The following is a 23906-nucleotide window of genomic DNA, read 5'->3' as shown; positions in this document are numbered from 1 at the left end:
ACAGAGGAGAAGTAAAATTGCAAGGGGAGTCAGATGTCCATAGAGAAATGTCTAATGTGGCTTTAAAAACATTTGAATTTTAAGTTAAATTTTGGAAAAACAACAGGTTTACTTTACTATCTCCTCCCCAGCAAAAAACTCAGATTTTCTTTTCACTCCCCCACTGCTCCATTCAGCCCTCAGTAGCAAGGAACTGAAGCCCTGTGTAATCCTGGAGCAGCTCTCATCTGAGATTATGGGGGGCTGAGGTCGCTTTCTTTACCCCCGTGTGACAGGCCTGAGCCCATCACCAAGTACCAATGCAATGATGAGTATTTATTATAATGAATACCAATACCAATGCAATGATACGTATTTCTGTTTGCTCCTGGTAGCTGAATGGAGTTGTGGGGGAGCATAGAAAACGTGAATGCTTCTGGGTATGGGGGCATTAAAGCAAACCTGTTACATTGCTCGCATTTCCCTCCTCTAGCCACCTCTGGACTAAAGCTCAACTGCAACTGCAGACTAGGCAGACAATGTCTTAACCCAGGAGGCATGTGTATTTATTTTTTTTAAATAAGAAATAAAATGCATTAAATAAACTAAGACAGGTTCCAGAACATCTGTGTCACGATATCAAAATGCCTCAGATCATGGGACATACAATGATACAAGTTACATAGTGATGAAACAGGGAATCGCCCCAGCTGAGGTAGTCAGATCATAGAGCAATCTACAGGAAATGCAAACAATCATACCGTATATACTCGAGTATAGGTTGACCCAAATATAACCCGAGGCACCTAATTTTACCACAAAAAAATGGCAGAACGTATTAACTCAATTTTAAGCCTAGGGTGGGAAATGCAGCAGCTACTGGGTAAACAATGCCTGTCTGCAGCCTCACTGTGCCCGTCTGCAGCCTCACTGTGCCCATCTGCAGCGGTACCTATGATAACTAAAACAGATGTCTCCCACTGTGTCATGCAGTCTGTTTGGCGGCCGTCCATTGTAACAAAGCCCTGCCTCCTCCTCGTCCGTGTTAAACAGAACACTGATACAGTTTCCCAGCATTGTATCGGCGTTCCATCTATCATGGACCAGGAGGAGGCGGGGCTTTGTTACAGTGGACGGCCGCACAGACTACATGACACAGCGGGAGACACCCACTGTTTTAGTAATTACAGGTACAGCTGCAGATGGGCACCCTCACTCGAGTATGAGCCGAGGTGGGGTTTTTCAGCCTAAAAAATGTGCTGAAAAACTCGGCTTATACTTAAGTATATACAATACATATATTCAGCCCTAACCCATTCAGTCAATGCAAGATCAACTCCACCGGTGCTAGGCCTGGTATAGACAACCACCCATCCCGCACTCTGTTGGCATGTGTATTCTTAATTGAATCTTGGCGTATTTGTGTGCATCTTCCAGATTTGTGCAGCAATTCCAGTCTAAAACATCTACTGTGCTTTCCCTCTGTGCAGGATCTTTCTGTAATAAGGACTGATAACTTCTGCTCTCCCTCCTTGTGCAGGGTGACTGGTCTTGTCTCCACCCCCTCCTGCAGTTTTCTGCAGGTGGTCTGTAGTGGGTGGAACCTGCTGGGTCCCTCCCAAAGCTCAACCTCCTGCACAGGCTATGTACAGCACAGTTATGATGTCACGGCTATCACTGCTACTTTTAACAGGTAATATGTGGTTTTGCAAAGGCCCTTGAGGATTAAAAAAAAAATCGCCAATGAGGCCCCCTGTTCTGCAAGGGTTAAATGCTCAGTATATTGATGCCAGATTAAGGAAAAATCATTACCTTAGTCCTTGCCCCAGCAGGGTATCTCTATCAGCATGACTGGTCCCCCAGTCTCCTCTCTAAGCCACTCATGACCACATTCTTGCTTCCTCCATGTACAATGCAGGGTCAATGACTCTGCATTGTACATGATGATGCCAAGGGACTGGCTACAGACCAGAGCAATGGGGAGAAGAAGATAGCGCTGGAACCAACCAGAGCGTGGGATTGGGTAAGTACCGTTATTCCCTGAAAATAAGACCTACCCCAAAAATAAGACTTAGCGTTATTTTCCAGGAGGGCTGCAATATAAGTCCTAGGTTTAAAATGCCTGTAAAATCCTATAATCCACTCTATTACAGTCGTAAATAATGTACAATGTGTTTGTTTCTGTAATATACTTGTGCCAACTACCTTCGGTACAGTGCCACTTGCTGCTCAGCTGACCACCTGCTGTTCTCTTCCTCTTCTCCCAGCTGTCAGCAGGGGGTCTCGGCCCCTCCCTCTGCAGAGCTCAGAGCGGGGAAGAGAGCTTCGGTGGATCACGGAAGCATCGAGCAGTGCTATACCGAAGGCATTTGGCCCAAGTATATTACAGAAACGCACATATTTTACAATATATATACTACTGTAATAGAGTGGATTATAGGCTTTTACAAGGTTTTTTCACTTGGTTCACACTGAGGATTCCTGACAGGCAGGGAGGGAGAGGGGGAGAGAAGACGGCACATTACATGGTAAGACCTACCCCCAAAAATAAGCCCTACTGTGTTTTTGGTTGCCAAAATTAACATAAGACCCGGGCTTATTTTCAGGGAAACACGGTAACAATGGCTGTTCCTGTACCTAGTAGGCTTAGACATAACGAGCAGTGTGTGTGGTGAGGGGGTGTCCCACTACAAGGGTAGATTTTTTTTTTTTTTTTTCCGGGATTGGGTTTAAAATTAAAGTTTTTTTTCCCAGAGTTCAGCTTTAAGGATTTTGGCAGTAGGCATGGATGCAATGGATTGATGAAAAGAGAAGTTAGAAGACTGTAGATGAGATAATGTAAACCAATCTTTCCTCCTTGTCTGGTAATCTGTACAGGTAATTTATATTATATATATATACATATCCCATGATGCTTACAGGAACGTAAAAGTAATAGTACTTAATAAGAATAATTACATGATACATAGGTATAAGCTTGTACACAAGGACATCATCTTTTCAGGTGTACCTAGGGCAGGATGATATCTGCATAAAAGTCTAAAAATAAAAATTCTGGATGGGATCAGTTCCATGTTAAGCAAACACTATTACCAATTCTATATAAATGTACATTGAAATGGATTCACCTAACTATCTCCTGTTTGCTCCAGGTTCAGGTGACGCTGGCTTCCCTCTGTGGTTCAAGTCCCTGATGACCGTGTGCTGCTGTGTGAAGGATTGTTATATACAGAATGTCGCCATTTCCACTCTACTGGAGGTAGTTAACCATTCGCAGTCTCTGTCTATCGTCATGGATGACAGAATGAAACGCTCCAAGACGTCCGGGTATAATGCAGTCTTCGGGAAGTTACAGATGGTCACCGTTCCACCCATCTCGCCAGGAATCCTTAAACTCATAGCTGAGAAGACCGATTTCTACCCTGTAAGTTTTCTCACTATTCAAGTGTCAGTTGGTTAAGAAATATTGGACCTGACATGACCCTATTCTGCAAACACAGCACTTTGATTATTCATATACAGGTGCAGTTAAAAAAAAAATTAGAATATCATCAAAAAGGTTATTTCAGTAATTCAATTAAAAAAGTAAATCTCATATACGGTATTTTATTTAGATGCATTACACACAGTGATATTTCAAGCATTTCTTTTTTAAAATTTTGATGATTATGGCTTGAAGCTAGTGAAAACCCAAAATTCAGTATCTTCAAAAATTAGAATATTACATAAGACCAATAAAAAAAAAAGGATTTTTAATACAGAAGTGTTGACTTACTGAAAGGTATGTCCATGTACAGTATAGTATGCACTCAATACTTAGTCGGAGCTACTTTTGCATGAATTACTGCATCAATGCGGCGTGGCATTGAGGCGATAATCCTGTGGCACTGCTGAGGTGTTATGGAAGCCCCAGGTTGCTTTGATAGCGGCTCGCCACCATTGTTGGGTCTGGTGTCTCATCATCCTCTTGGCAATACCCCACAGATTCTCTGGGGTTTAGGTCTGCCTTTTATTTACCACTGCCGTCATGCTGCTTTTTTGAGATGCAAATGTAACCTCGCCACGAGTGATGGGCTTGGGCGTGGTTGGATTGAGCCCGCCAGGAAGCAGTCACTGCACACCGCCAATCATAGGCAGTGAGACATTTCCCGATTCGCAGCTGCACATACACACACTGCCTATGATTGGCGGTGTGCAGTCCTGGCTTCCTGGCGGGCTCGATCTGAACACGCCCCAGCCCATCGCTACTCGGCACAAATGAAGCAGAATTTATCTGCGTTTCTTTACACAAGTTTCAAGGCATCGTGGCTTCTGAGGGAAAATAACACGCAACTGTTGCTTGGAAATGTTTGGCAATGACACTTTCACAAGCCACCAGATGTAATGGTATGATGCATAGATCTGGCCATGGCAAATGCACCTGTCAATAAAAGAGCAATACATTACAGTTAGGTAAAAATGTATACACTTCCATTTTATTTGTTGAGAAATTACGAGGCATCATGATCATCAGACACCTCCCTCACTTGTAGGCAAATATATCCACCTGTGTATAAATCTTTATTGTGAAATATCTTGAAAACTTTAGCCAACCAACAAGTTTATCACCTGTTTGCTAATTTATCAAATCAAAATATGTAAGAATTAGTACATTTTATCTTGGAGGTCGATAATTTCCCAAAAATTGTAGACCAGTGTTATTTGTTCTTGCAGCAACCTGGGAAGCATTGCACCCAAGATCTGCGAATCAGGGGTGCAATGTCCGGTTTCTGCAGACAAAGCCCTAAGGGATTTCAGCCCTTACCTCCATACAGGCTGTCAGTTTGAAAACTGCAGGGCTTGTAAATAAGCTACAAGAGCGCTCATCAGCGCCCTCGCAGTTCATTCAGAAATATAAGTAGTCAGCTAGGGTGGATGATGGTAGTTGTAGTTCCATTCTTTCACTCAGGTCCGAACCTAAATGTGGGTGGAACATGTATTATGTTCCAAAAGGTCATCTTGTCCTTTAAAGAGATGTTCACTTTTCTGCTGGTTGTGGGGAAGTCCTTTTAAGATATTTGCTAAAATAAATCTGTTACAGAAAGTATAGGTTGACGTTTTGTAGTTACTTCACCACTTCCTGAAGGTATGTGACATCCCATTTCATATGGGTTCAGTATACCCAGTAGTTGCCCCTACAATATCTAGTTACCCACGGTCGGACAAAGTTGTCGGAAAATCCGATCGTACATAACGCGATGACATAATTTCGTTACGACGGCACTACGTTCAGGCTAGTAGCCAGTAGCTTTGGTCTAGGAATTTGATCTGAGCATGCGTGGCACTTTGTCCGATCAGAATTCTCTACACACTATCGGACAAAGTCCGATCGGATCATGTTGTCGGAAAGTTTTATAGCCCAGCTCTAAAACTTTGTCTGTCGGATATTCTGACGGAAACAGTCCGATGGAGCCCACACACAATCGGATTATCCGACAACACGGTCCGATCGGACATTTTCTGTCTGAATGTCCGACCGTGTGTACAAGGGCTAACTGTGACTTCTCATTGCTAACACTCAATCTGAAATATCATGCTCAGGGAAAGAAAAAACTAAGCAAAAGGCCATGTATGAAATGAATATTCATAAATAAATCTGCACCATTTTAATAACTACACTGAAGACTGGATATTCAGATATGCCCTCATTCAGGACTCTTTAAACCTTAGTCTGTAGCCCATGTGTCAAAACCTTTTGGTGTTTGTACTCAGGAATCCTCTTATTTTTATGTGCTGCCCTAAATGTGTGCAGAAGAGGACGGGATGCCATTTTAAACCGTGCATTTTGTACATGCCAGTTGTTGTTTGTTGAGATGATATAACAGTTTTCTCCCGGCAGAGAGTGGCTCATGTCCTATGGAATCAGCTAAACATGGAGACCAGAGAGCATCATATCACCTGTGTGGAGCTTTTCTACCGTCTGCATTGCCTGGCCCCATCTGCTAACATTTGCGAGGAGATCATCTGCCAGACCCTGCTTGACAATGATAAGGTAATGTTCTGGCTTTTCTCTGGGGCCAATACTAGAACTCAGGATAGTGGCATCCCTGAACAATGACTCAAACATGATCCTAGAGCAAAGGTACACTGACACTCGGGATCCCAGGTCAATTACACACACTGACACTGAGGATCACAGAACAATGACACACTGACACTTGGGACCCATGAACAATGGCACATTGACACTTTTAAAGTCAGAACCTTGACACATTGTTATTTGGATCCCAGAGCAATGACACGATGACCCTGAGAATTCCAGGACAAAGGAAAACTGACACCAGAACAATGACACGCTGACACTGGGGATCCCAGAACAATGACACCCTGACATCAAGGATCCCAAGAACAATGACACACTGACACTTGGGATCCTGGAACCAATGGCACACTGACACTGGGGATCACAGAACAATGACACACGGACACTCAGGATCCATGAACATGGCACATTGACACTTGAAAAGCTAGAACCTTGGGTTATTGGGATCCCAGAACAATGACACAATGACCCTGAGGATCCCAGGACAATGGAACACTGACACCAGAACGATGACAAACTGACATTGGGATCCCAGAGCAATGACGCGCTGAGCTTGAGGATCCTAGAACACTGACACACTAACTCTGTAGATCCAGGCCAATGACACGTTGAACACTTGAGATTTCAGAACAATGACACACTGACAGTGAGGACCCCCAGAACATTGTCTTACGAACAGTGGAGATCCTAGGTCAATAACACACTGACCCTTGAGATCCCAGAACAGTGACACACTGACCCTGTGGCTCCCAGAATAATACCACACTGACACTGGAGATACCAGAACAATGACATACTGACACTTTGGAATTCCAGAAAAATGGCACACTGATATTGGGTATCTTGTAACAATGACAAACTGATAATGGGCATCCCAGCAAAATGTCACACTGATGCCTTGGATCCCATAACAATGACCCACTGGCACTTAGGATCCAGGAATAATGGCACACTAAGGCTTAAGGTCCATGAATAATGGCACACTTACATTGCCAACATGTGATGTCATTGAATATTGCTGTGTTAACACTTGAGAATGTATATTCTATTTTTATCATCTTTCATCTCAGGTGACTAGGTTGGAAGCTTTGTTCCGATTCTCAGTAATTTGGCACCTGACAAGAGAAATACAAGGCAGCCGTGTCACTTCTCACAACCGATCCTTTGACAGGTGACTGAAATACAAATAAGATCAAAACTTTTTTTAATCTGACACTACAGGCCTATAGTTCCAAGGCCTCATTTAGACGTGTGGTTGGGGTGGAGGGGGAATGCGTGGTTAGGATGCGTTTTTGGCACCCACCAAACACTCCCTCCCTTAACCTGCAGTAGGCATCAGATGGAGGTTATTACATGGGAAGCGAAGCATTGAAACCATGGCAAAGTGTACCTGACATGTAGTCATCAACGGCAGCAAACCCACCGAGCGTGGCACATTCAGGCAAACGGCATCATGCAGCATGTTGCCAAGAATGGGGTTAAAACAGGCAGTGAGGAGGCATCAGATTGATTTCTCATCAGTCAGTAGCTTCTGAAGCGCCATCCAAAAACGGATCATTCTTCAGAGAAAAGGTAGATTAGACTCGCATCTGAATCTATGTCTAGTCCTCTATTTTGCTGTCACTTCCGTTTTTGTTTTTTTAGCAACATTTTTAGGATATAATGAATATAAAGGATGGTGCGTTGTTGTTGTTGTTGTTGTTAATACAGATACCAAAAACTGCAGTAAGCGTTCATGGACAAAAGCTTAGGGTTATATTTATTACGCTGCAAATTATTTTTGTCATAGCATTTGCAATTGGAAGCTCGTTGGTTCACCTTCCATAGTTATAAAACATATTTACTTGCCACAGATATGTATTTCCCATTATTTAATGACAGAAAAAATATATAGTTTCTCGTCCTTTAAAAAAATACTAGGTACCTGGCTGCCTTTGGCTTCAGGACTTTCTGAGTTAATGACACTGAACCAACATGCAGCAAGTAAACTCAGGGTAAAATCAGAAATCCTGACTTGGAAAGGTGTTTCAGGTCATTGACTCAGACAGTATTGAAGCCAGAGGGTTGACATGACAGCTAGATAAGTAGCATTTTCAGAAGGAAAGGTCAAAAATGGAAGCCTACTGTATTGGTTGATGAGGCTGCAGCTACCTGTATTAGTTATTGACATCTGTTCTCCTCTGCAGGTCCCTGTTTGTTGTCCTGGACAGCCTGAACTGTACTGATGGAGCTATTGGTGCAGCCGCTCAGGGCTGGCTGGTGCGTGCCCTATCTTTGAATGATGTTGCTCGGATTCTGGAACCCGTGTTATTGCTGCTGCTCCATCCCAAGACACAGAGGACATCTATCCATTGCATTAAGCAGAAAAACTCCTCAGGTATAATATGAGGCTGCCAATTTTCTTTAGTTACTATTAAAGTAGAAGTTCAGCTGAAGAACAACTAACTCTAAATCTACTCACAGCAACATTCTAAGACTAACCTATCTACAGTAGACCTGTAAAGAACAAATCTCTATAAATACCTTTTCTCAAACAGCTCCGGTCTGGTCCCCTGCAGAGCTGTCAGCGACGGCTTCTCTGTGTGGGAAATTGCAAAAGAGACATCCGGCAACGGAAGCCCCATAGTACCTCTTAGGGCTACCTGTCACTATCTTGCCCTCACTCAACTTCCTGCCTAGCCATCGGCTGCATCGGATTGGTTCCGGGCTTACAGATGGCTCCGTTAAGCTCGGAAAAATGACCGGGAACCTATAAAAGTGATCTTGTGGCAAATCTGCCACTGGGACCACTTTTTATCAGAAAGCTGGCCGCCTAACAGAAAAAGCATACCGGGGTTATGGCAGCTAGCCTTAATAACGTAATTATGTATATTTACAGTTAGGTGGTCGGTGAGTGGTTAAAGAACTATCATTTCAATTTATTTACATTGTTGGGCCCCACATGGGACAAAGTACATGTAGTCCAATCTATCGCTAGGTGCTGCGTTGGTCTAGTTATGAAGGCTGACCTGCCCCCTCCTCCCTGCAGGGCAAATTCAACAGCCGCTTGGAAGGAAATGGATCCTTTGTAACTGCAGCTTGCCTCAGCTCAGAGCATTTTTCAGAGACAAGCTGCAGCACGATGAATGCAGAGAGCCGCAAGCCGTTGTGCTCCCGCCCCCTCCACAGCCCAGCGCTCCAGTGAGCACTGGGACTGACGGTCACCAGCTTTCTGCTCAGGGAGCTCTGAGAACTGAGCGATCATCTGTGTTTGATTGCTCAGTTCTCAGCCTTAGAGCCAGCGCGGGGACAGATGCAACATCAGACTGATGCTGCATTCACCTAGGTAAGTATGATTCTACAATTAAAAAAAATCCCATACTTCTCTTTAAAAGAGGCAGCAACAGAGGTGTGGGAAGCACAAATCCATATAATGATTTTTTCCTGAGCAATCTTGCTATATAAATGAGGTACACATTTGAAACAATACCGTCAATTTATCTTTTTCTTTACTTGTAGAAGAAATCAGCTACTGGTGCAGAAGGAAAAGATCTTCATTAAAAGACACATCAGGAATTTATGAGTTTCCAGAGAGTAATTCTGAAGAAAACTTTCCCCAGTTTACCACAGTTGACAGAGAGGCCATTTGGGCTGAGGTTGAGAAGGATCCTGAAAGGATGAAGAATGAATGGGCCTCAAATAACACTGAGCCTCCATTCTGTAGGGACAATGACCAGGAAGACAGTGAACACACAGAATCTGCAGACACCAGCATTGGGCAAAGCGTCAGTGAAAACTCTTCTTTATTTACACCTAGTTCTGCAGACATCAGTAATGACCAAGCATGCAGTGACAACATAGATGGTCACATTTCTTCTAGGCCTCCTTGGCAGCCCAACATGTCCACTGTGGATGCAGGTAGGCCTAATGCATTGTTAAACTTGGTACGTACTGAGTCTGATGTGACACAAACCTCAGAATCTCTCTCTAGTGATGATGAAGCAGAAGTGGAGCTTCAGGTCATCAAAAGCACCAAACTTTTAAAACAGCAAAAAGAGAAAGAGGAGATGATTGAGGCCTTGTTCAAACACATCCTCCTCTACCTGCAACCCTATGACTCTAAGAGAGTATTGTATGCCTTCTCTGTTCTGGAAGCTGTTCTCAAAACCAATCCAAAGGAGTTTATTGAAGCTGTAGCTAGTACCAGCATGGACACTAGCTCCACCGCACACCTTAACTTAATTTACAACCTCCTTGCACGCCACCAAGAGGCCCTAGTTGGCCAAAGCTTTTATGGCAAGCTTCAGACCCAGTCTCCATCAATGTGCCCCCATTCTTTGCTAATTGAACTGTTGACGTACCTTTGCTTAAGCTTCCTACGTTCCTATTACCCCTGTTACCTCAAAGTCAGTCATAGGGATGTCCTTGGCAATCGGGATGTCCAAGTGAAGAGTGTGGAAGTTCTTATTAGGGTGATGTCACAGTTGGCCGCTGTGGCCAAGAACTCAGAGGGTAAAAACGTTGACTTCATCCATAGCCTGCTTGAGAGATGCAAAGTCCAAGAGTTTGTTCTTCTGTCTTTGTCTGCTTCCATGTACACAAGTCAGAAGAAATATGAACTAGTGTCCCTTGGTGGAAACAAAGACCTAGGCGATGAAGGATTGTTTGAAGAGAGTGTTATAAATTTTGGTCAGGACCAGATATGGAGTGAACATCCTCTTCAAATTGAGCTGCTGAAACTCCTTCAGGTTCTGATTGTTCTTGAACATCATCTACGTCAACTTCAAGAGGACCAAGACACTCCAGTGGACCTCTCTAAGGAATGGCATCGGGGGGTGAATTTCCAGCAGTCTATAAATGCAATGCAGTATGTACAGTCACATGCAATTACGTCGCAGGGCTTGTTTGTCTCTGCTGTTGTGAGGGCACTGCGTCCGGAGTATGGCTATGGAATGCACCCTCCCTGGGTGGCCCTGGTCACGTCCTCACTGCCTTATTTTGGAAAATCTCTGGGCTTAACTGTAGCTCCATTTGTTGCACAAATATGTAAGAACTTAGACGAACTTGTGAAGCAGTATGAAAATGAGTCAGTAAAAATAAGGTAAGTTTAGGTGTGCTTAACCCTGTACCCCATTTATTTATTTGGCATCTTAGTAGATTTATTGTATTAGACACATATAATAAAATGGAAAGTAAAGATAAAACATTAAATACATAGGTCAAACATTTTTAGCAAATATTATACATTGCAAAAGATTTGTAATGATCATTCATTTCTGATCCACGTTGTCTAGGTGTGTAAACGGGTGCATAGTGGGTGACACAACCACTTTTCAGAACCTTTGATTTCCCTTCTGGGTGCTTATTGAGCAGTGGATTGCTTTTAGTAGTGAACAATAGCAAACTGATGATGTCCACAATCTGTCCTCTCTCCCTTGTTTAAGCACTCCTAAGCCCTTGTACACACGGTCGGACATTCCGGCAACCAAATCCGACGGATTTTGTCCGACGGATTTTGTCCCAAACTGTTGCATACACACAGTCAGAAAATCCAATTGTACATAACGTGATGACGTTATTGCATTAGGACGGGACTACGTTCAGGCTAGTAGCCAATAGCTTTGGTCTAGGAATTTGATCTGAGCATGCGTGGCACTTTGTCCATCGGAGTAGGCTACACATGATCGGAGTATGTCCAATCGGAGCATTTTGTCTGAAAATTTTACCGGCAAGTTGGAAAAGTTGGTCCGTCGGATATTCCGACGGAAACAGTCCGATGGAGACCACACACAGTCGGAATATCCAACAAAACGGTCCGATAGGAAACATTCTGTCGGAATCTCCGACCGTGTGTACAAGGGCTAACTTGTTTCTCTTTTCCGCTCTTGGGTGTATTTAGTGTATGTACAGTATCTCGCAAAAGTGTGTACACCCCTCACTTTATTGTAAATATTTTATTATATCTTTTCATGTGACAACACATTTTCCCTCCCCGGTGTCATGTTACAAGGTCTCGGGTGTGAATGGGGAGCAGGAGTGTTTTTTTTTTTTTTTTTTTTTTTTTTTTTTGAGTGGTAGGGTTGAAACATCTGCTCCCACTTTTCTCACTACCTTTGAGAAATAGAAGAGAAGTATATTGAAAGCAATGTAAAGTTAGCTCAGAACTATTTTTCGAGTTTCTAAGAGCCTACATATTGCTTCCATACAAGATAGTGCTGTATGCTGGCAATGCCCCGATATTAATTTTAAATTGTTGGTGTATGAGTGAGGTGGGGTGGATTTTAAGAATGTAGTGTATACAATTAAAAGATGACAATATACCAAATATAAGGGACTGCTGCTGTGTATCACCAAGGAAAACTAGTCCCCAGAGGTAGGAGGAAGGGGCACTTATTGACGAGAGGATTAAAGAATAGCTTAAATTTAGGAAAGGCCGGATATGGCTGAGCAGTGTACAGTATTGACATGGAATGTAAGAGGCCTAGGGACAGCAGTGAAACCGATTAAAGTATTTGGCCCAGGCCAAAATAATATGCTTATGGTAAAAGTGCTTTCCCATCGGTTAAAAAAAACATGGGTTCAGTGGTTAGACCATTGCTACCATACAACTTATTTGAGGGGAGTTACCTTAATAGTACACCAGATGGTATCCTGGGAATGTATGCAGGTAAAAAGAGACCCAGAGGGGAGATATATATTTGTATATGCTGGATTGTACGCATTACCATTTTTGATTACAGGCGGTCCCCGGGTTACAAACAGGATAGGGTCTCTGTAGGTTTGTTCTTAAGCTGAATCTCTTTGTAAGTCAGAACAGGTACATTTTTTAAGTGTAGCTCCAGCCATAAAAAATATTTTTAAGCTTTTTGGATAGCATAGGGAACGTTAATGTTTGTTTTGCTGTCTGTGCCCTTGTTCAGAAGATTTTACCTCACTTTCTGTCCCAATGACAATTGGATTTTGAAAATTTTGGGTTGTTGTGGAAACAATCCTTGGTTATTAAAGCATCATTGGAGGTTCCTTTTTTCCATAATAACTCTTACAGGAGAGAATTTCCCTTCCTAGGGGTAGATTTCCTCTCGCTTCCTGTTGTCTCCCTCCGTTTGTAAGTAGGAGTCGTTTGTAAGTCAGATGTTTGTAACTAGGGGACCGCCTGTATAGGACTGTATAACCCACCCCCGGCTAATATGAAGGTATTAAAGGAAGCAGTGATATTTACTGCAGGATATCCAGAGGCATATGTTATATGCATGGGGGATTTGAATATGTTAATGAATCTAGTTATGGATAAACATGGAAAGCTCCCTAGGGATCAAGTTGGTGGGAAGAGTAAATTTGGGAAGTTTGCCGAGGAGGTTGGATGGGTAGATATATGGAGAATTGAGAACCCTTAAACTAGGGCTTATTCATGCTTGGCACCAGGAAGGGAAGTATAACCAGGATTGATTTAATATTGGGGAATGAGAAAATATTTAGTAGACTCAGTGGTCTATCTTCCCAGGGGTGCATCGGACCATTGCCCTATGGTATGTAAGCTGTTAATAAGCCCTATGGGAAAACGTTTAGGATGGAGAGTGCATCCTTATTGGTTTTTCAGATAGGAGCTAATGATAGTATACCAGAACAACTGGAGGTGTTCCTTGAGGCTCATAGAGAGACACAGATGGATGGGAATTTATAGGACACTTTTAAGGCATACTTAGGGGGAGCCCTGAAATCCACGATCTCATATATAAATCAGAATAATAGGCAATGAGGAAGAGCTAGAGCGAGCAGAAGCAGAATTTATCTTAATAATTCAAATTCTAATCAGCAAAAATTGGAAAACCTTACTCGTCAGTAAAAAAAACACCTGCCTGATGACTAATGCCAAATGTAAACTTTAAAAAAAATTAAAAAAACAGCAGAATTTTGAACAGGGAGAACAGCCAAGTAAGTTATTAGCACTTCTAATGAAACAGCAGACTCCCTCCTTGGTAATCTCAAAAATTAAAAAGTAGTAGTGGAGAAGAGGTTTATATGGTAAAGGAAATAATAGAAAGATTTTATGAATACTACCTTACAATATATACATTAACTTTCATGTGTGCATAGGAAGATATAGAGAAATATCTCAAGGATTTGGAGTTTGCTGAACTTATGGAAGAGCAGATCTCAATGTTGGAAGAAGAGATTGCTGAGGAGGAAGTGAGAGAGGCTATCTCACAGATGGCAACCGGGAAATTGCCCGGTCCAGATGGTATACCCTTATGCCACGTACACACGGTCAGACTTTTCGACAGACTAGGTCCGACGGTCTTCCCAACTGACTTTCTGAACAAAACGGACTTGGCCACACATGACCGGACTAAGTCAGTTCGAAAGTCTGTTCGTTTTGAATGTGATGACGTAAACGGGACTAAACAAGGAAGTTCAATAGCTAGTAGCCAATAGCTGCCCTTGCGTCATATTTGGCCATTGGACTAGCACACAAACGGTTTTCCAGATTTTTAGTCCGTCGGATAGATTTGAAACATGTTTTATTTGAAACATGTTTTATTTCTAGGTCCATCGGAAAAAGTCTGCTGGAGCCCACACACGATCAAATTGTCCGACGGATTCCGGTCCGCCGGACCAAGTCTGCCGGAAAGTCCGGTCGTGTGTACGCGGCATTAGAGGTATATTTAAGATCTATAGATATTATTGTAAATAAAAGTGGGGCTATGTGGAAATATAACTACCACCAAGCCTGTGCAAATGTAGTATTAAAAATATAATAAAAAGAACAGCTTGTTGTGTGTAAATAAATTTAAATAAAAATACGTGTTTTTTAATCAAATCATTTAAATTGCGCTCACTCAAAATTTTAAAGTGCAAATGCTCAAAAATGCATAAACCGAAATCAAAAAACACAAAACATGTGATGTGAAAATTTGTATAACATCCACAAAGTGTATAATCAAAAATTGATTTAAATTCAAATCTCCATAGCAGCTTTCACATGCATTTGTTGGAAAAGTCGTTAGCTTTCCAGCTGCGTTGCAAACGACGGAAGTGATGTATCACGTTCCAGCCACCCAAGGGTGGTATAGAGATTTGATTTTAAACTTATTTTAACCTACTTTTTGGAATAAACCATGATATACTTCACCATGGAAGCCCTTTTTTTTTCTTTATTCTTTACTAATCCTTGGATGCCTGTTTGGATTGATGCTTTGGTTATGAAAATTTCCACATCGAGTTCCACCGCAAGCGTTTGAGTACCTGTAACGGGTTCCATGGGATCCTGATTGATCATCTGCGTGGACCGGAGCTGTGGCTATGAGGTTTCTCCATTGGCGTTATTCACAGGCGTATATGACTACCTGTAGTGGGTGTCATGGGATTCTGGTGACTAGGATGTGTGGCAGGTGATGGTGGTGGAAGATCTATTCCTAGTTGTACACCAGGAATCGGAAAACTCACATGAATTGAATGGATTTTTTTTTATAATGAATTTTTGATTGTCCGCTTTATTTATTTTGATTATACGCTTTGTGGACGTTATACAAATCACATGTTTTGATTGTGTTTGTTGATTTTGGTTTATGCAGTTTTGAGCATTTGCACTTTAAAGCGGAGGCCCACCCTAAAGTGGACCTTCCGCTCATTGGAATCCTCCCCCCCTCCAGCGCCACAATTGGCACCTTTCAGGGGGGAGGGGGGTGCAGGTACCTGTACAGTACAGGTATCTGCACCCACTTCCGGCGTAGATTCTGCAGAAGGAACGCCCCTTTCCGCAGAATCTACGCCCCTTTCCGAAAGTCCCCCGCTGCCTGCTGGGAAACACACGGATCCCAGAGACAGCGGTGACCATCCTAATTGCACAGCGCGACTCGCGCATGCGCAGTAGGGAACCAGGAAATGAAGCCGAAAGGCTCCACTTCCTGATTCCCATAACCAAGATGGCGGCGGCAGCACCCGAGAGACGATCAAAAGAATGGCTTCGGGTGCCGACATCGCGGGCGCGCTGGGCGGGTAAGTGTCCTTATTTTAAAAGTCAGCAGCTGCAGTATTTGTAGCTGCTGGCTTTTAAAAAAAAAAAAACGGCGGAACTCCCGGCGGACTCCCGCTTTAAAATTTTGAGAGAGCGCAGTTCAAATTAATTTTTTAATACATTTTTCTTTTTATAGATATTATAGTACCAGATTTGTACAGAGTGTATACAGAGGCCTTTGTCCATGGAGTATTACCAATCTCTATGTACGGGGCTACAGTACTATTACCGAAACTAGATAAAGATTGAGTGTGCCTCTTATAGACCAATCTCGCTAGTAAATATAGATTATAAGATCCTAGCCAAAATTCTTGCAAAAAGGTTCAATTTGATTATTACCATAATGATCAAACGGGATTTATTCCAGGGAATTCAGCATCAATTAATATAAGAAGAACACAAACAGTAGCACCGTTAAAAGATCATATCCCAAATAAATCTGCATTGGCATCTTTGGATAGGGCTAGTGCATTTGACTCTATAGAGTGGCCGCTTCTAAGAGTGTCAATGAAAAGATTTGGAGAAAGATTTATAAAATGGGTGTCTTAAAAATGGGTATATTATATAAACAGCCATGGTCAAATTTGCTGGTGAATGGTATTCTATCACCCCCTGTAAAGCTGTATAGAGGGACTAGACAAGGATGACCCCTATCTCCACTACTGTTTGCAATAGCGATAGAATCTTTAGCGTTAAGATTTAGGCAAAGAAATACAAGGGAATTACTCTAGGGGAAAAAAACTGAGTGTATTGGATTTTATGCAGATGACATTATATTATATATGTCGGATGCTCAGAGTACATTAAATGAAGCCACAAAGATAATAGAGACATTTGGAGAGTTCTCTGGCCTGAAGATAAATTGGCAGAAATCTGCATTGATGCCATTAAGACATTAAAAATAGTACAGTCCTTTAAGTATTTGGGAATTTATATTACCTCACAAGCGAAGGAGGCATTGAACGCTAATGCATATCCTCTAACAGAGCTATTAACCACTTCAGCCCTGGAAGATTTGGCTACTCAATGACCAGGCCATTTTTTGCGATTCGGCACTGTGGCGCTTTAACTGACAATTGCATGGCCATGCGACACTGTACCCAATTATAAATTATGTCCTTTGTTTCCCACTAATAGAGCTTTATTTTAGTGGTATTTGATCTTCTCTGCGATTTTTTTTTTTGCACTATAAACAAAAAAAGAGCGACAATTTTGGAGAAAAAAAAAACACAATATTTTGTACTTTTTGCTATACTAAATATCCCAATTTTATTTTTAAAAATAACATATTGATTGGTTTATGCAAACGTTATAGTGTCTACAAGATAGGGGATAGATTTATGTCATTTTTATTATTATTATTTTTTTTTTACTAGTATCTTTTATCTTTGAATACCTCTAATAAAAATACTTTTGGAAAAAAAAATTGATGCGATTTTTTTTTTTTTATTTTGATTTTTTTTTTAGATTTTCTTTGATTATTTTTTTTTGGGATCTGCGATTTTTATTTTGACTGCGACATTATGGCAGACACATCGGACGTTTTTGAAACCATTGACAATTATACAGCGATCAGCGCTATAAAAATGTACTGATTACTGTGTAAATGTCACTGGCAGGGAAGGGGTTGACACTAGGGGGTGATCAAGGGGTTAACTGTGTTCCCTGACCGTATGTTCTAACTGTGGGGGGAGGGGACTGACTATAGGAGATGACAGATCGTGGTTCCCAGCTATTAGGAACTCACAATCTGCCTCTCCTCAGCTTACAGGACAGGGATTTGTGTGCTTACACACACATGTCCCTGCTCTGCGCCTCGTGCCCGCAATCACGCGTGGCCGGCGGTCATCGCAACCGCTGGCCACAAGCATCGGCACCCCCACAATGCAGCATGTGGGCCTGCTATGCCGCCTAAAGGAGCCGTGCCGTTCTGCCGCAGTAAAACTGGGTTGTGGAGTGGTTAAATATAAATTGGGGATATGGTCTAAAATGCCATTATCAGTAGTAGAAAGAATACATTTGATTAAAAGTATAATAGTCCCTAAATGCTTATGTGTTTTCACATTCGATAGTAATAATGCCTAAAGTAATATTTGACAAACTGAACTCCCAGTTTATAGAATTCATATGGGCTAATGGAAGATGTATATTAAAACTAACAACATTGCAACAGCCTAAAGCCATGGCAGGTGAGGCTCTGCCAGATATATACCTATATTATCTAGCGGGCCAATTGAAGCACCTACAGAAGTGGATAGCTCAGGAGCAGGGAGTGGAGAGGTACTTGTTTAAAGCGGAGTTCCACCCAAAAATTAAGGGAAGTTGACCCCCTGACATGCCACATTTGGCATATAATTTTTTTGGGGGGGGAGTGGATACCCTCTTTTTAGAGGGCCCCAGCTCCCACTTCCTCCCGGAACACCATGGCACCAGAAGGGAGATCACCTCTCCCCTTCCCTCTTGGCAATCATCTGGGACACGTCACAGGTCCCAGATGATTGCCCGGCCAGTCATGCAGCGCGGCTTGCGCATGCGCAGTGAATTCCCGGCTATGAAGCCACAGCTGGGCGCCCACAAAGAGGAGGGGAAACGAGCGAGGCTTCGTTCCCCTGAATCACTGGACCTTGGGACAGGTAAGGCTCCATGCACACTGAAGCTCAAAAAAGCTTTTTCTGGACGCCAGATTGCTGGCAGAAAACGTTGGTTGAAAAACGTGCTTTCAACAGCGTTTTGTACTAGCGTTTATGGGCGTTTTCAAAAAATATACACAGAGGACACTCCAAAAACCCCACAGTGCATTCCAAACTCCCACAATGCATTGAAAAAAATCGAATGCCAAACATTAACGCACGTTTATGATCGTTTATAAGCGTTTATCGGCGTTTAGCGTTTTTTGAAAAACGGCACTTTGAACGTGAATTTCTGGCATTCAGAAAAAAGCCCACAAACTTCACTGCTCATTAAAGCTAAAAAACGTCCATGTGTGCATGGCACATAGGCTAACATAGAGTTGCGTTTATGGGCTTTTAAAAAAAAAACGCCCACACTCCAATAAACTGCAGTTTATGAGCTCCAGTGTGCATGGAGCCTAAGTGGGACTAGAGGCACAGGCAGCGAGAGTACCATGGGTAAAAATCCCCATATTAACTCTGGCACGATCCGTATGGAGAGAAACCCCAAAAAAGTGGTGGGATATACTGATACTACTTTGGAGATTCCAATCTGGAGTAACCCAAACTTGGAGCAGTTAAAGATATTCATGGACTGCGAGTTCCGGAAATGGAAGGGAATACTCACATTAACACAGTTATATAACTATAGAACATTACACTCATTTGAAAATCTGTGTAATCAGCATGATATTTCATATAAAAAATTTTAGAAATACTTACAGCTTCATCATATGCTGCCATCACAACTAGGTAACCAGAACCCCAAGATATCTAGATTTCCCCTTATAGGAGTACTCAGATCACAGGGCCCTAAGGGACTAATATCTATATTATATGCACACCTAATCCAGGCTAAAATATGCAGTAGCCCATTGAGAGTAAGAGATAAATGACAGATGATTATTCCGTATATGACAGATGAGAAGTGGGAGGAGATATACATCTGACAGTATCACCTGCAGGGCCGTCTTTAAGGCAGGGCAAAAGGGGCAGCTGCCCTGGGCCCTGTCATTGTTGTGGGGCCCAAAGTAGCTGCCTCATACTTGCCAACTATGCCAGTTTACATTCCCTTGTCCCTTGAAGTTTTAGCCCTGTGCTGTGTCCTGATATCTCAGTGTGAAGTGCTGCTACTAATGCTGCCCAGCTCTGCCCTATTGTGTACAGATGGCTCACCTGTAGACCCTGTGTTTACATGTAAATAAGCGGCATTCATATGTAAATTGAAGTGACATGCATATGTAAATAGCTGAGGCCAACGGAATTGATATGTAAATAAAGGCAGTATTCATATGTATATCATGCCCCGCTGCAGTGAGGAGATGATGTGCTGTAACCTATAGCAACCAGTGAGCATTATTACTGTACAGTAATCTCTAGCAGCCAATCAAAAAGCAGAAATCATGTGCTGTAACCTCTAGCAACTAATCAGTGAGCCTTAAGGAGTGCTGTAACCTCTAGCCACCAGTCAGTGAGCGGTAATGATATGCTGTAACCTCTGGCAACCAATTGCAATCGCTGCCTGATCTGATACAGTAAACTGATTTTAAGCCTAGCTGCTATATATTTTGTGTCTCAGAGAAGGTGTCGAGTGAAATTGCATAGGGGGAGGAGGGCCCTAAGAAAATTTTTGCCCAGGGCCCAATCAATATTAAAGACGGCCCTGATCACCTGTGGGTAATAATTCAATTATACATGACACATCAGATATATCTTAGCCCAAGTAGACTATGTGGAATGGGGGGTAGGGCTACATCGAACTGCCTGCAATGTCATCAAGAGGGAGCAGATTTCCTAAATTTAATGTGGAACTTTGACCACACTTTAACTGCATGCCGACCAACCACCGCAGTTATACTGTGGCAACATGGCTCGCCATTATGGTACATCCGTACCATAGACAGTCACTAGGGTGCGCCCCCTGCTCGCTCACGGAGCCAATGTGAGTGCCCGGTGGTCACGATCACCGCCGGGCTGCCACAATCGCTGGGGGCACACCGAGAACGGGGATCTGTGTGTATAAACAGAGTATGAACAGACGATCTGTCATCTCCCCTGCACAGTCCCCTCCCCCCCTTAGTTAGAACACGTACTGGGACACACTTAACCCCTTCACTGCCAGTGACATTTTCAGAGTAATCAATGCAATTTTTGGGGATCCAAAAGTAAAAAATATTGAGTTTTTTCAAAATTGGCGCTCTTTTTTTGTTTATAGCGCAAAAAATAAAAAACGCAGAGGCGATCAAATACCACCAAAAGAAAGCTCTATTTGTGTGAAAAAAGGACGTCAATTTTGTTTGAGTGCAACATTGCACGACCGCGCATTTGTCAGTTAAAGAGACGCAGTGCCGAATCGCAAAAAGTGCTCTGGTCAGGAAGGGGCTAAAATCTTCCGGGGCTGAAGTGGTTAAGATATTGGAGTCAAGTAATAGGAAAGCTGTCGAATGTGATGGGTAAATCGATCCCATGTAATGTGGAGGTATGCCTGTTGGGACTATTGGAAGACGAGATATGGCCTGATATATTAAAATCTTACTGCAGGAAAAATAGGTGACTGGCAGCAGCCAAAGGAATAAGTAAGATCGGTATATGTATGATATGTATATGTATGATAGTAGTGAGAGTGTATAGAAGGTTGGAGGTATGTATGAAAGAAAGTTGATAACGTGAAAGAAGTTTGTGTGAAAATTTTGGAATACATATCGATGTAAAAAAAAAAAATATTAGGGATGCACCGAATGGGTTTTTTGGTGCCGAAACCGATACCGAAAATGAAAAATACACTAGGCCGAAAACCGAAACCGATACCGAAACAGCACCGATCACGAAAATGACTGTTTTTAAAAAAAAATTTTATACAGGAGGTGGTCAGACTGGGGACATGGTGCAGGAGATGGTCAGAGACTGGGGACATGGTGCAGGAGATGGTCAGAGACTGGGGACATGGTGCAGGAGATGGTCAGAGACTGGGGACATGGTGCAGGAGATGGTCAGAGACTGGGGACATGGTACAGGAGATGGTCAGAGACTGGGGACATGGTACAGGAGATGGTCAGAGACTGGGGACATGGTACAGGAGATGGTCAGAGACTGGGGACATGGTACAGGAGATGGTCAGAGACTGGGGACATGGTACAGGAGATGGTCAGAGACTGGGGACATGGTACAGGAGATGGTCAGAGACTGGGGACATGGTACAGGAGATGGTCAGAGACTGGGGACATGGTACAGGAGATGGTCAGAGACTGGGGACGTGGTACAGGAGATGGTCAGAGACTGGGGACGTGGTACAGGAGATGGTCAGAGACTGGGGACGTGGTACAGGAGATGGTCAGAGACTGGGGACGTGGTACAGGAGATGGTCAGAGACTGGGGACGTGGTACAGGAGATGGTCAGAGACTGGGGACGTGGTACAGGAGATGGTCAGAGACTGGGGACGTGGTACAGGAGATGGTCAGAGACTGGGGACGTGGTACAGGAGATGGTCAGAGACTGGGGACGTGGTACAGGAGATGGTCAGAGACTGGGGACGTGGTACAGGAGATGGTCAGAGACTGGGGACGTGGTACAGGAGATGGTCAGAGACTGGGGACGTGGTACAGGAGATGGTCAGAGACTGGGGACGTGGTACAGGAGATGGTCAGAGACTGGGGACGTGGTACAGGAGATGGTCAGAGACTGCGGACGTGGTACAGGAGATGATCAGAGACTGCGGACGTGGTACAGGAGATGGTCAGAGACTGCGGACGTGGTACAGGAGAGGGTCAGAAATTGCACACATGATACATGACACATGATACAATTGATACAATGCAGCCAGTGTGTGTCTCCCCTCATAGCAGTCAGTGTGTGTGTGTCCCCTCATAGCAGCCAGTGTGTGTGTGTCCCCTCATAGCAGCCAGTGTGTGTGTGTCCCCTCATAGCAGCCAGTGTGTGTGTGTCCCCTCATAGCAGCCAGTGTGTGTGTGTGTCCCCTCATAGCAGCCAGTGTGTGTGTGTCCCCTCATAGCAGCCAGTGTGTGTGTGTGTCCCCTCATAGCAGCCAGTGTGTGTGTGTCCCCTCATAGCAGTCAGTGTGTGTGTCCCCTCATAGCAGCCAGTGTGTGTGTCTCCCCTCATAGCAGCCAGTGTGTGTGTCTCCCCTCATAGCAGCCAGTGTGTGTGTCTCCCCTCATAGCAGCCAGTGTGTGTGTGTCCCCTCATAGCAGCCAGTGTGTGTGTGTCCCCTCATAGCAGCCAACCTGTGAAGAGAAAACAGAAGAGAGAAGAGGAGAGTCGCCTCCGTCGCCTGTTTGATCACAGCAGGGGAACATCACAGCTTTCAGTTCAATAGCTGTGTGTTCCCGGCCGCGCGCCGTCACGTACAGCCCCTCCCCCTTGTCAGGGCACTTTGATAGACAGATCATCCGTCCAATCCTACGGGTGATCTGTCTATCAAAGTGCCCTGACAAGGGGGAGGGGCTGTACATGATGGCGCGCGGCCGGGAACACACAGCTATTGAACTGAAAGCTGTGATGTTCCCACGCTGTGATCAAACAGGCGGCGGAGACGGCTCGCCTGCACTATAGCGTGATATAGCTCTTCATGATGGGCGCACCAGGGGCGGGGGCGGAGCCCCGCCCCCTACCCTGGCCCCGCCCCATTTTCGGCTCCATTATCGGCCGTTTTTCTCTTTCGGCAAATTGCCGAAAAGGGCATTTTCGGCCGATATGTTTCGGCGGCCGAAATTTCGGTGCATCCCTAAAAAATATATATATTTTTATTTTTTTAATAAAATAAAGAGTATTAAAAAGAAAAAACTGGAGAGTGCAAAATCTGGTGCAGCTCTTCATAGAAACCAGTCAGATTCCAGATTTTATTGTCAAAGCTTAAGTGCCGACTTGCAGCGTGTGTTTGCAAGGCGATTTCAGCGCGACTTTGCGCAATTTACAACGTGCCTCCAGGACAGGTGACTTTGGCTGTAGCAAATTGCAGAATAATCAGCTCTGCGGTAGAGGGGGTTGCCTGGGTAAACGTGGGAAGTACCTGGGTAAATTATTTTCTTTTTCCTGTAAAGTTGCTTCAATATATAGATGGAGATCCGACTTGGAGGCAACTTCCATTGAAATCTATGGGTACAAGTTGCCTAGAAGTAGTACAGGAACCTTTTCTGAAGTCAGAGCAACTTCAGTAGTGTACAT

General features: G+C 43.5%; 1 protein-coding gene across 1 annotated transcript in view; it reads left to right on the top strand.

Moving 5' to 3' along the window:
* DOP1B (DOP1 leucine zipper like protein B) overlaps positions 1–23906 on the top strand; it is a 202967-nt gene that overhangs the window by 134118 nt on the left and 44943 nt on the right. Inside the window, exons 15-19 of the mRNA XM_077479923.1 lie at positions 3132–3403; positions 5858–6010; positions 7132–7232; positions 8248–8438; positions 9560–11141. Coding sequence (XP_077336049.1) covers positions 3132–3403; positions 5858–6010; positions 7132–7232; positions 8248–8438; positions 9560–11141 — 2299 coding nt within the window. The remainder of the gene's footprint in view (positions 1–3131; positions 3404–5857; positions 6011–7131; positions 7233–8247; positions 8439–9559; positions 11142–23906) is intronic.

The sequence above is a fragment of the Lithobates pipiens genome, unplaced genomic scaffold (assembly GCF_037356315.1).
Source record: "Lithobates pipiens isolate NorthernLeopardFrog02 unplaced genomic scaffold, aLitPip1_a1.2 Scaffold_16, whole genome shotgun sequence".
Lineage (NCBI taxonomy): Eukaryota > Metazoa > Chordata > Amphibia > Anura > Ranidae > Lithobates > Lithobates pipiens.
The sequence above is the reverse complement of the archived record's forward strand: the minus strand, read 5'-3'. Positions and strand labels throughout refer to the sequence as shown.